Source organism: Aquarana catesbeiana, linkage group LG04 (genome assembly GCF_042186555.1).
Source record: "Aquarana catesbeiana isolate 2022-GZ linkage group LG04, ASM4218655v1, whole genome shotgun sequence".
NCBI classification, from domain to species: Eukaryota; Metazoa; Chordata; class Amphibia; order Anura; family Ranidae; genus Aquarana; species Aquarana catesbeiana.
This window is the reverse complement of record NC_133327.1, coordinates 262,672,887-262,686,685: the sequence shown is the minus strand read 5'-3', so window position 1 is coordinate 262,686,685 and position 13,799 is coordinate 262,672,887. Positions and strand designations below refer to the sequence as shown.

Below are 13,799 nucleotides of genomic sequence, written 5' to 3'. Positions count from 1 at the left end.
ATTTTTGATTTTTAATTTTCGATAGGTGCAAAAAATAAAAAAAAACTTGTTGATTCTTCCAGAGATCCAGTAAGCTTGTAATTTTCTGCAGTAAGCTAAAAACACGGTGCCTTTACTACACCAAAATCACAAGCAATGTTCCCAGCCCTGCCCAGTTCACCTTTGTGAACTACAGAACACCCTTCTTGCTATAGAGATAGATATAGAGATATAGAGGAGAAGGAGGTATTCTGTAGTCCTAATCAGGAGCGAGCAGGCTAGGGTGGGAGCGCTTCTACAATGCCGCCCTAAAAGGTAAAAAAACCTGAAAAAAGAAAAGGAACGCGGCCACCATATCTAAGGACTGGTAAGCTGCAAAAAATTACATTTGGGTTTAGATACACTGTGCCAGATTTAAAGTGTATTTCTGCATCAATAATTCGTAGAATGTTAGATTACAAATAGTCTTACAGATCTGCAAAGAAGGTTAATTGTAAGGTATTTCCCTTCCATTACAGTTAGTAAGGGCAAACACACTCAAACACATCTATTTATAAAGTAACAAGACTAACCCTTCAGTGTGCAGTTGAGTCCCAATGTGGCCACAGGTTGATATGAATATTGAATAATAAGACCAGCAATATCATCTGTGCTTAAAGCGGGGTTCCACCCAAATTTTGAACAATATCTGTATGTCTTCTCTTCCTTGCCTAGATGCTGACATGCTGTTTAAAAAAATTTAAATCGCCGTAATTACCTTTTATTTTTCTATTCTTCTTTGCACTTCCCGGTTCTCCTCCCGTGGGAGTAGGCGTGTTTCTAGCCTCTCCCAGACTCCGCACAGTCTCCTGGGAGCTAGTCTCAGGCTTCCCAGGATGCCACTGAGCATGTGCGGGAACGAGCGGTGAATGCTGGGAGCACAGCATTCACCGCATCCAGGAAATAAATGCTTGTGGGCTTCAAATGCCCACAATGAAGATGGAAACCGCCTGCAGTGAATAATATAAGTTATTCTTTCTGACGAAATCTGACACAGGCGAACATATTACACACAATATGTGAGTATGTAATGCTGAGAAGAAAAGTTTGTGAATGAACTCAAAAAAAAAAAAAAACGATAGATAGGTGGACCCCCGCTTTAACCCCTTCCCACCCAGCCCCACATCCCTTTAAATGAGTCTTTATGCCCCGGGGTAGGATGGACTTCCCAATCATGTGACTCCTGTGATTGTCTGTCGTAGTGGTCACATGATCGAGAGGTTGACTCTTCAGCTCCTAATAATAACAAGAGATTGACGCATATGTGCATTAAAGTTCACCTTCTTTGCTGCCACTGATATGCGTTACGTGGGTGGAAAGAGGTTAAACAATGCAAGGAAAAGCTTAAGCATGGGAAGACTCACTTTCTAATCCTGTGGCAACTCATACAGTTTGGATTTCCCATCACTTTCTATACTGGAGACAATGGTCATTGGACAGGCAACAAAGGGTGTATCTCCCTAGCAGGCACTTCGTAATAAAAAATATCACATCATTTCCAACCTTTCCACATTCTATAAAAAGCTACAAAACAAGTTTTGATTTTTAATAAATATTTTCCATCTTATAGCTCCCTGATCTTTTCACTTTTTTGAAGACAGAAATGTGAGTGAATCACATGTTTCTGCATACCCAGAAGTACCAGACAGCAAATCACAGGTTCACTTTAAAGACCATACAAATAGATATATTTTTATAGGACATTATGTAATTTGCAAGTACCGGTAGTACCAATGTTTTCCCAAGATAATCACAAAAATAGCAGAGCAGTTATCATGTGTTTTTTCTTGTAGATCATCTCATTTTTCAATTGTTTGTCCCTGTGGATACCTCGTTCAACTGGGTTTATAGAAACCGCTGTGGGCACGTAAGTAACAGTTACATACAGAAAACTGCATACGCTTAATATACTAAAGGCACTTTCAAAAATATACTACAAGGGTGGATTGAAAAGTTCTTAGCCTTGCATAAAGAGTGTTTACTTAACATAATCCCCTTTCAAGTCTTTGCACTTACACCATCAAAGTTTCAATGATATAATGCCAGTTTTGTAGAAGCTTTCCTCCTGGTCTGCAAAAAAACTGTGTTACGGCATGTATAACCTACTCTGTTGAAGAAAATCTGGTTCCACTGAGATGGCTTTTGAGCTTCGGGAAGAGGTCAAAGTCCAAAGGTGCTAGATTTGGGGGAATATGGTGGAATAAATTTGAAGCCTCATGATGGATTGTTGCCCTTGCAACTGTGAAAGTGTAAGGACGAGTATTGTCCTGTTGGAACAGCACACCTTGTGTCAGCATCCAAGGCCTTTTGGATTTTATTTCCTCACAAAGTTAGGTTAGCAAGTTAGCATAATATTGTCCATTTATGGTGAGGGATGACGTCACTCCTGCGCATGTAAGGATTAGGCCAGCCGCTGTAAGCTAAATTGCGCACATGTAGCTCAGTTTACATCAAAGAAGATATTTAGGTAGTTGCACTCCTAGGATCCTCCAAAAATCATCCTTATTGAGCAACAAAGTAGACACATGGAAACAGTCAAGCGGCCATACATAGGGCAGGAGATGGTAACATGTTTCTTCATGAAGCACTGATTTAGTTTGACACGCGTTACCATCTCCTGCTCTCTCCTCATGTGTGGCCGCTTGACTGTTTCCATGTGTCTACTTTGTTGCTGAATAAATATGATGTTTAGGGGTTCCTAGGAGTGCAGCCATCTGGATATCTTGTTTGATGTGTGCAGTTCAGGAACTGGGCTAGCACCTATCTGGGCTGCTGAGTGGAGTTGACAGTGTATATACACACCTAGAGCAGCATCATTTTGTGTTTGTCTATCCTCCTGAGCTCAGTTTACATACCGCAGGATGTTGCAAAGAGGACTGTAAGTATATATTATTGCAGATAAGACATTGCATGTCTCTTCTGCAATAAAAATAAATAAATAAAAAAAGCCTGCTTGCAGTGTTCAACAGCAGAACTTCAGTTTTGCTTTATTAAGTTAATTACTTTTACACCTTTTCCTAGGACAAAATACCCTAAAATACATTTTTTAAGGAAAGCACCAAAATTGTTAACGTTATTAATAAGTTTATGAGATGATAGATAGGAGCACACACCTGACTTGTATGGAAATTCTAATAATGTAAATAATTAATATACTGTAACGCTTATATCTGTAGTATTGCAAGGACACATAATAAACATCCTGCTAGTGTAATTCTTGATTGAATATTTTTAATGTGATAAAATCTTTATTTTATCTTTATTTTTAATCAGATATTTTGCAATCTGTTTCTACCTGATATTGATGGTTATAATTGAAGGCTATGGAGGAAAAGATGCTATTTTGAAGAAATTTGAGAGCACTGAGTTACACATCAATACAGGGCCATGCTGTTGCTGCTGTCTCTGCCTCCCCCGCATCAAACTCACCAAGTAAGGACACTTTAGGGTAGGAGTGGGGTATGCTTGTGTGTGCCATTATATCAATTGGATTTAAATCTACACAGCAAATGCCATTCTGCTACACTATATTAACAATTCTTTAAAGGAAGCTGCCACTGAAAGCAATATTCAGTTAGCTATTGCTGACCTTTTACACATACTAGTTGCCTTGTTTGCTGACCTTGGGTTTACTACACCCTGAGTCACTGAGCCAGAACAAGAACACAAATGAAAATGTCACAATAAATTCCAACTACTACACTGCATACTTATTCAGAGTCTGTGCCTTAGGGATGAGCCCGATGTTCGACTCGAACGTAAGTTAGAGTTGAACATCGGGTGTTCGCCTGTTCGCCGAATAGCAAACTATTTGGAGTGTTCGCGGCAAATTCAAAAGCCACGGAACACCCTTTAAAAGTCTATGGGAGAAATCAAAAGTGCTAATTTTAAAGGCTAATATACAAGTTATTGTCATAAAAAGTGATAGAAAAAAAAAACGCGCTTAGGATAGATATATGTGTAAAGCTTTACGGGTTGCTGCCTCCCTTACACAGGGACACTCGCTAGGGGTGTCCTGCAAAATAATGATACTACGAGATATTAGGGAAAATGGCGCTACCGGAAAACCTGTTTGGCTCAGCCCAGCCTATACAGGGGAACGTTATGCGAACGTTATTTTTTGATTAACACCCAAATCCTCAAGTTAGTATACAGAAAAGATTCAGTATTACACCTCCTGATATAAAATACTAGGAACTATAAGAATTGCAGTTCAATGGCTGGGATGTATGCGTATGGGTCAGTTTATACTGGTATGCCTCCTACCTAAGTGGTAATATATCAGAAGAAACCCATTATACATCCCATATAGTCCTAAGGAGTCCGTGTGCTTTCTCCAAAGTCACAAAATACATTACCACTGTTTGCACATTAGAAGCATAATATATATGGTAACAGGAAAAAAAACCCTATAGAAACTCAGTAAAATAATTCCTGTAAGGGAAAAAGAGTTACATGCGCAGTGGGTGTATCTAGGGATCTCAATATTCATGCAGTTCATAAATGGTGGTAATAATAGAAGTATGTAGCAAAGTCCCATGCAGTTCATGCAACAATCAGACACATATTTTTCGGAGTGACTTTCGTGTATACAGGGTTGAGCGGTGACTTCTGTGATCCCCCCTTGAATTGCTCACTCACCAGATGTCGGAACCCCTACAGGGGTATCAGGCCTGACACAAGGGCTTTGCTGCTGGTTGTTGCTATGTTCCAAGTATTTCCAATTTGCATGCTGCAATTACTCCTTTGTGAATCGCTCATTGTGGGGACTCCATACTGCTTTTTATAAGTGCCAAAATGCTAATGAAATGCATCCTGTAGGTGGTAGTTAGGGTGCCCTTGCAAGTTAAAAAGATTTGTGATCGCCACGCCGCGTATTCCTGTGACACCTTTACCAGTGGTCAGTGATCGTTCATCTGGGTAGCGCCATTTTCCCTAATATCTCTTAGTATCATTGTCATAAAAAGTGTTTGGGACCTGGGTCCTGCCCCAGGGGACATGTATCAATGCAAAAAAAAAGTTTTAAAAATGGCCGTTTTTTCGGGAGCAGTGATTTTAATAATGCTTAAAGTGAAACAATAAAAGTGAAATATTCCTTTAAATTTCATGCCTGGGGGGTGTCTATAATATGCCTGTAAAGTGGCACATGTTTCCCATGTTTAGAACAGTCCCTGCACAAAATGACATTTCTAAAGGAAAAAAGTCATTTAAAACTACTCGCGGCTATAATGAATTGTCGGTTCTGGCAATACAGATAAAAGAAGTCATTGAAAAAAATGGCATGGGATCCCCCAGTCCATTACCAGTCCCTTTGGGTCTGGTATGAATATTAAGGGGAACCCCGAACCAAAATTAAAAAAAAAAAATTGCGTGGGGGTCCACCCAAATTCCATACCAGGCCCTTCAGGTCTGGTATGGATATTAAGGGGAACCCCGTACCAAAATTTAAAAAAAAAAAAGGCGTGGAGGTCCCCCTCAAAATCCATACCAGACCCTTATCCGAGCACGCAACCTGGCAGGCCGCAGAAAAAGAGGGGGGACGAGAGACCCCCAGATCCCGGCCTCCCCCCGTGTGAAATGGTACCCTTACCATTTCACAAAAAAAAAGTGTCAAAATGGTAAAAATGACAAGACATGGCTTGGGACAAGTCCCTTATTAAAAAATAAAAAAATAAAATGTCCCACGAAGTCCATTCATCTTCTCTTGCTTCGCCAACGAACTTAAAAAGAAAAAAAAAAGCTGCGACCGACCCGCCTCCATGGGAGGCTCCCACCGTATGACGCGTCTTCGCTTTGACAGTTCTTTTATAACTGAGGGCGGGGCCACACCGTGATGTTCCCGGGTGACCCCACCCCCTTCTGACGCACGGGGACTTCCCTATGGCTTTCCCAGGGCGTCAGAGGGGGGCGGGCCACCTGTTTATGTAACCGGGTGGCCCCGCCCCCCTCTGACGCCCCGTGCGTCAGAGGGGGGCAGGCCACCCGGGAATGTCACGGTGTGGCCCCGCCCTCAGTTATAAAAGAACTGTCAAAGCGAAGATGCATCATACGGCGGGAGCCTCCCATGGGGGCGGGTTGGTTGCTGCTTTTTTTTTTTTTCAGTCCGTTGGCGGAGCAAGAGAAGATGAATGGACTTCATGGGACATTTTTATTTCTTAATAAATTACTTGTCCCAAGCCGTGTCTTGTCATTTTTACCATTTTGATGCTTTTTTGTGATATGGTAGGGGTACATTTTTACCCCATTACCATTTCACACGGGGGGGAAGCCGGGGTCTGGGGATCCCCTTGTTAAAGGGGGCTTCCAGATTCTGATAAGCCCCCCGCCCGCAGACCCCCACAACCTACACCAAAGCACCCTCCCCATGTTGAGGGCATGTAGCCTGGTACGGTTCAGGAGGGGGGACGCTCTCTTGTCCCCCTCTCCTTTCCTGCGGCCTGCCAGGTTGCATGCTCGGATAAGGGTCTGGTATGAATTTTTGGGGGTGCTACATGCCATTTTTTAAAAAATTTTGGCGCAGGGTTCCCCTTAAAATCCATACCAGACCTGAAGGGTATGGTATGGATTTTGAGGGGGGCCCCCACACCATTTAAAAAAAAAAAATATTTTATACCAGACCCAAAGGGTAATAGACTGGGGGGATCCCATGCCATTTTTGTCAATGACTTCTTTTATCTGTATTACCTGTATTGACAATTCATTATAGCCGCAAGTACTTTTAAATGACTTTTTTTCCTTTAGAAATGTAATTTTGTGCAGGGACTGTTCCAAACACGGGAAACATGCGCCACTTTACAGGTATACTATAGACACCCCCCAGGTACAAAATTTAAAGGAATATTTCACTTTTATTGTTTCACTTTAAGCAGTATTAAAATCACTGCTCCTGAAAAAACGGCTGTTTATAAAACTTTTTTTGCATTGATACATGTCCCCTGGGGCAGGACCCAGGTCCCCAAACACTTTTTATGACAATAACTTGCATATAAGCCTTTAAAATTAGCACTTTTGATTATTCATGTTCGTGTCCCATAGACTTTAACGGTGTTCGCATGTTCGAACAAATTTTTTGCCTGTTCACATGTTCTGCTGCAAACCGAACCGGGGGGGGGTGTTCGGCTCATCCCTATTAGGAAGTATTGATAAGTATTAGTGGATTTTTATTTGTATTAGTAAGTTGCTGGGGTGGTAAATACATAGTTCAAGTAGTATTAGACCCTCAGAATTTTTAAGCTTAACATATTGTGCACAATGAAATAAATATTCCCCAATAAAATTCCTATCCCAACACTTTCAGTTTACAACTTTCAATGCTGCTGGTTCCTGCTCTCTCTGTGCTGCTTTCCTGAACTTTCAATCTTCCTATATTAAAGTGAGGCCAGCGCAGTCTCCAGCCAGTCTGTTACCTTGGAGAAGGGAGAAGGGAGGAGCAGGAGAGTGCCTTGCCTTGCTGTCTTCCTCCCTGGAGATTTGCCCGGCAGTGTCCTCCTGCTGTCCTCTTCTTGCTCCCATGCCTCCTGAACACAATCCCCTTTTGTGTCTTGAAGAGGGGTCCCTACTGCACCTGAGCCCAGCCTGAGTTCACCCCACCTCCCCAGACTAGGGGGTTACTCTCAAAGGCCTCCCACAGCTAACACTCCATCTTCAGCTTCCATCTGAACTACCCTCTCCCCAGCTGGGGTGCTCCTGAGTATTTGAGGGGGCCTGCCCCCTGCCATCCCATCTGTTGGGGATTGGCCAGCACCCTCAGAATATTCCAGACAGCTCCACCTTACTTCCCCTCCCATTCTACTAGAAGTCTCCAGTGAGCTGCCAGCCAAGCCTGCACAAATGTACCTATCCTAACAAAAACCTGACTCTAGCACTCCAGCAACTCTAAGGGGTGCCAGCTAAAATCCCTTAATGCAAGAGTGACTCAATAGCATGCTGCAAGAGAAAGGAAACCTGGGACAGCGGTCATGCTATCAGCTTAAAGGGGTTGTTGTAAACCCTCATGTTTTTTCACCTTGATGCATCTTATTCATTAAGGTGAAAAAACTTCTGTCACTGACCAGCCCCCCAGCCCAGATTTCTGGTTTCGGTGTAAGGCCCCTTTGTGTCTCATCTATATACAAATATTGCTGGACTGCTTTATTTTGACGGACATCACTGTCATCACAAAAGCATTTCATTTCAGCTTGTTCCTTCTACCCTTTTTATAAAAAGTATATAGCTGTGGTTGTGCCATAATTGCATCAATATACTTTATTGATTTCCTTTGTAAGTGTATTATTACGCTTACTCATCACAGGCATAATCTAATAAAACCAGAGTGTGCCCACATAGTTTCCTTTTCTTGTGCTTCCTGCTCTCAAGCAATTATTCAAGGACATAAAGCAGCAAAGCAAAACCAGCCTTTTAGTTTAAAGGTACCCTGTGCAGAGAGAAGTATGTTGGCTAGCCTTGTTGACCTGAGCTTCTGAAAATGCTAGCTTCCTGGCAGTCCTACTAATGCACTGGCTCCTCTAGTGTCTTGCAGTCCTGACAGGAGCCCTAATTTGGCACATTTCCTCTAGTTCTGAGAAATGTACGGTATGTCCTACCCTCTGATAGGCTAACCGTACGTTAAAATAACGTTATAAAAATGGCAGTAGCTTTGCAGTGAGTCTTTCAATGTTTTTTAACATTTTTGCAATATCGTTTATTAGCGTTTTTTTGGGTTTTTTTTACATTTTTTCTTCAACGGATCAAAAACGTTAAAGAACGCTGGTGAGCCGCGTTTTTGAGAGTTTATCGATGTTTATCAGCGTTTATGAGCGTTTGCCATTTTTTGTGGTCAGAAAAATTACTCCTGAACGCAATTTTATGGCGTTCAGAAAACAGCCCATAAACTCCACTGCTGATAAACATCCAAAAACATCCATGTATGCATGGACACATAGGATAACATAGAGGGGAGTTTATGGCCTGTTAAAAAAAAAAAACGCCCAAACTCCCAAAAATGGCCATTTATGAGCTTCAGTGTGCATGGAGCCTATGTGTTTTGGGTCAGTAACTCTAAAGTATTTACACTAAAGACTAACTAGCAACTTTCGAAGATTAGCTATGGCAGCTTCCATATTCTCTATAGGCAAGTTTCCTGGAAGGCATATAAAATGTGATTTCACTCTGTGATTGGTTACCATAAAGGCTCACTCACACTTGTGCACTTGGGGAAGACATGCTAGAAGTCTCACACTAACATGCATTGCCGCAGTACATGGCAATGCACTCACTGTATGTGTGGTGCATTGAGGTGTCATTTATGGCCCTGCAAAACATGTACATAGACCAAGTGTATTGCCATGAGCTGTCATTTATTGTGAATTGCAATGTCATGGGGTGCAATTCATTGTGAATGGCACTGCACTGCACTGTATTGTAGAGTGCAAAGCACAGCAGCGCACCACAATGCACATACCATGTGTTGCAGTATGCTGCAGTTTAAAAAAAAGTCCTTAATTTTATATTTGCATGTTATGTCTTAATATATCAAAAATTTCTGAATATTTTTGGCACAAGCTCTACATATACCACTGTCATATGCAATAAGTATGCAATAAGTAGTTATGATTTCTCCATTACATTATTTGAAATCAAACAAAAGGCAAACATTACAGCTTTTGTACCAAGTGACTCATATGACAATCACTCATCAGTGATAACCTATGGGCTGAGTGGGTGTAAATTACATTAGTTCAGCTTCATTTCAATTTTATTTTCTACACCTTGCTATTTTCCTCAAGACCAGTGCACAACAGTGTGTATTTCTTTTTCCATAAAATATTGTAGCTTCATCCCCTAACACGCTAGAGCAGTGGTCTCCAAACTGCTGCCTGGGGTTCGTTAGCTTTTATCCAGCTCTTGGGGCACTAATTTATCCGCTGATACCAACAATGGGGCATAATTCCCCCCCTGACACCAAGGATGGGGCACAATTTCCCAATGACACCAACAATGGGGCCCGAAGACGCCAATGATGGGACACAATGCCTCCCAATGACACCAATGAAGGGGCAAAATTCCTCCCAGTGACACCAATGATGGGGCACAATTCCCCCCAGTGACACAACGATGGGGCACAATTTCTCGCACTGACACCAATGATGAGGCACAATTACTCCCACTGAAACAAACATTGGGGCACTATTCCTCCCACTTACGTTGGGACCTTTTCTACTCCCACTGGCCACAGCCTGGCCCCCCTAAAGTTTGAAGGACAATAAACTGGCCCTTTGTTTAGAGAGATTGGAGACCCCTGAGCTAAAGTATCACAAAGGTTGCACAGCAATGCATGTGGTGAGAGCCAGCAGTCATATCCTAAAACAGGGTCAGAGGAAGGCTGGTACTGGACTTCTGGAACCTGATAACCCACGTGTTCACATCAATTCAGGACCTTTAAAAAGATAAGGATACTGGCATACTGGCTATACGGATTTAGCTAGCATGGTAGCCAACCAAAAGATAGAGCCATCAAGCTGGTAAGTGTGAACCCTAAACATTAAACGCAACATTTGTATGTTTGATTGAAGTGCTACTTTAAAGGACATGTGTACTAGAAAAAAAAATTATAAACATTCTTTAGAAAGTGCTAGTTGTCTGGCTGTCATGCTGGAATATTGACTTTTGCACTTTCTCAAACCAAACCTGGAGCAAGAATGTGATTTGGGTGTTCTAACCTCACTCCAACTTTGGCTGCATGGTTGTTTTAGGTTAGCAATTCATATAGCAAATTATTTAGCGACATCTAGGCAACTAGCATTTTCAGATGACTATCAGCAATGGCTTTCTACCCATCTTATGACTGTTATATATACAGTATCACACAAAAGTGAGTACACCTCTCACATTTTTGTAAATATTTTATTATATCTTTTCATGTGACAACACTGAAGAAATGACACTTTGCTAAAATGTAAAGTAGTGAGTGTACAGCTTGTATAACAGTGTAAATTTGCTGTCCCCTCAAAATAACTCAACACTAAGCCATTAATGTCTAAACCGCTGGAAACAAAAGTGAGTACACCCCTAAGTGAAAATGTCCAAATTGGGCCCAAAGTGTCAATATTTTGTGTGGCCACCATTATTTTGCAGCACTGCCTTAACCCTCTTGGGCATGGAGTTCACCAGAGCTTCACAGGTTGCCACTGGAGTCCTCTTCCACTCCTCCATGACGACAACATGGAGCTGGTGGATGTTAGAGACCTTGTGCTCCTTCACCTTCTGTTTGAAGATGCCCCACAGATGCTCAATAGGGTTTAGGTCTGGATACATGCTTGGGCAGTCCATCACCTTTACCCTCAGCTTTTTAGCAAGGCAGGAGTCATCTTGGAGGTGTGTTTGGGGACATTATCATGTTGGAATACTGCCCTGCGGCCCAGTCCCTGAAGGGAGGGAATAATTCTCTGCCTCAGTATGTCACAGTACATGTTGGCATTCATGGTTCCCTCAATGAACTGTAGCTCCCCAGTGCCAGCAGCACTCATGCAGCCCCAGACCATGACACTCCCGCCACCATGCTTGACTGTAGGCAAGACACACTTGTCTTTGTACTCCTCACCTGGTTGGCGCCACACACGCTTTGCATCATCTGAACCAAATAAGTTCATCTTGGTCTCATCAAACCACAGGACACGGTTCCAGTAATCCAGGTCCTTAGTTTGCTTGTCTTCAGCAAACTGTTTGCAGGCTTTCTTGTGCATCATCTTTAGAAGATGACCACATCCATGCAGACCAATTTGATGCAGTGTGCGGCGTATGGTCTGAGCACTGACAGGCTGACCCCCCCACCCCCCCCACCCCTTAAACCTCTGCAACAATGCTGGCAGCTCTCATACATCTATTTCCCAAAGACAATCTCTGGATATGATGCTGAGCATCTGCACTCAACTTCTTTGGTTGGCGAGGCCTGTTCTGAGTGGAACCTGTCCTGTTAAACCACTGTATGGTCTTGGCCACCGTATTGCAGCTCAGTTTCAGGGTCTTGGTAATCCTCTTATAGCCTAGGCCATCTTTATGTAGAGCAACAATTCTTATGGTGAGATCCTCAGAGAATTCTTTGCCATGAGGTGCCATGTTGAACTTCCAGTGACCAGTATGAGAGAGTGAGAGAAATAACACCAAATTTAACACACCTGCTCCCCATTCACACCTGCGAGCTTGTAACTCTAATGAGTCACATGACACCAGGGAGGGAAAATGGCTAATTTGGCCCAATTTGGACATTTTCACTTAGGGATGTACTCACTTTTGTTGCCAGCGGTTTAGACATTAATGGCTGTGTGTTGAGTTATTTTGAGGGGACAGTAAATGTACACTGTTTTACAAGCTCTACACTCACTACTTTACATTGTAGCAAAGAGTAATTTCTTCAGGGTTGTCACATGAAAAGATATAATAAAATATTTACAAAAATGTGAGGGTAAACTCACTTTTGTGAGATACTGTGTATATATATATATATATATATATATATATATATATATACAGTTGTGCTCATAAGTTTACATACCCTGGCAGAATTTATGATTTCTTGGCCATTTTTCAGAGAATATTAATGATAAAACAAAAAAAAATTTCTTTCACTCATGGTTAGTGTTTGGCTAAAGCCCTTTATTATCAAGCAACTGTGTTTACTCTTTTTAAATCATAATGACAACCAAAACTACCCAAATAACCCTGATCAAAAGTGGTGATTTTGGCCTGATAACATGCACACAAGTTGGCACAAAGGGGTTTGAATTTGCTTGTAAACAGTGTGTGCGTATAAAAGGTCAATGAGTTTCTGGGCTCCTGAAAGAACCTTGCTTCTTTCATTCAGTGCTGCACTGACGTTTCTGGATTCTGAGTCATGGGGAAAGCAAAAGAATTGTCAAAGAATCTGCGGGAAAAGATAGTCGAACTGTATAAAACAGGAAAGGGATATAAAAAGATATCCAAGAGATTGAGAATGCCAATCAGCAGTGTTCAAACTCTAATCAAGAAGTGGAAAATGAGGCTTTCTGTTGAAACCAAACCACTGTCAGGTAGACCAACTCAAATTTCAGCCACAACTGCTAGGAAAATTGTTCGGGATGAAAAAAAAACAAACAACTTCAGATGAGATACAAGACTCTCTGAAAATTTGTGGTGTGGCTGTTTCAAGATGCACAATAAGGAGGCACTTGAAGAAAGATAGGCTGCATGGTCGAGTCACTAGAAGAAAGCTATTACTACGCAAATGTCACAAAGTATCCCCCAAGGCCTATGATGAAAGATACTCCATTCCTACTACGCAACACGGAGGTGGATCGCTGATGTTTTGGGGATGTGTGAGCTACAAAGGCACAGGAAATTTTGTCAAAATTGATGGCAAGATGAATGCAGTATGTTATCAAAAAATACTGGATGAACATTTGCATTCATCAGCCAGGAAGCTGCGCATGGGTCATACTTGGATATTCCAACATGACAAGGATTCAAAACACAATGCCAAGTCGACCTGTCATTGGCTACAGCAGAATAAAGTGAAGGTTCTGGAGTGTCGATATCAGTCTCCTGACCTCAATATCATTGAGCCACTCTGGGGAGATCTCAAACATGCAGTTCATGCAAGACAGCCCAAGAAATTAACGGGAACTGGAGGCTTTTTGCCATAAGGAATGGGCAGCTTTACCATCTGAGAAGATAAAGAGCCTCATCCACAAATACCACAAAAGACTTCAAGCTGTCATTCATGTTAAAGGGGGCAATACACGGTATTAAGAACTGGGGTATGTAAGCTT

The 13,799-nt window shown here is 42.0% G+C and overlaps 1 protein-coding gene across 2 annotated transcripts in view; it reads left to right on the top strand.

Moving 5' to 3' along the window:
• Nucleotides 1-13,799, top strand: part of SLC51A (solute carrier family 51 member A) — a 72,904-nt gene that overhangs the window by 30,414 nt on the left and 28,691 nt on the right. For both annotated transcript variants that reach the window (XM_073626438.1, XM_073626439.1), the window contains exons 4-5: nucleotides 1,812-1,885; nucleotides 3,292-3,450. In XM_073626438.1, the coding sequence (XP_073482539.1) occupies nucleotides 1,812-1,885; nucleotides 3,292-3,450 (233 nt within the window). The remainder of the gene's footprint in view (nucleotides 1-1,811; nucleotides 1,886-3,291; nucleotides 3,451-13,799) is intronic.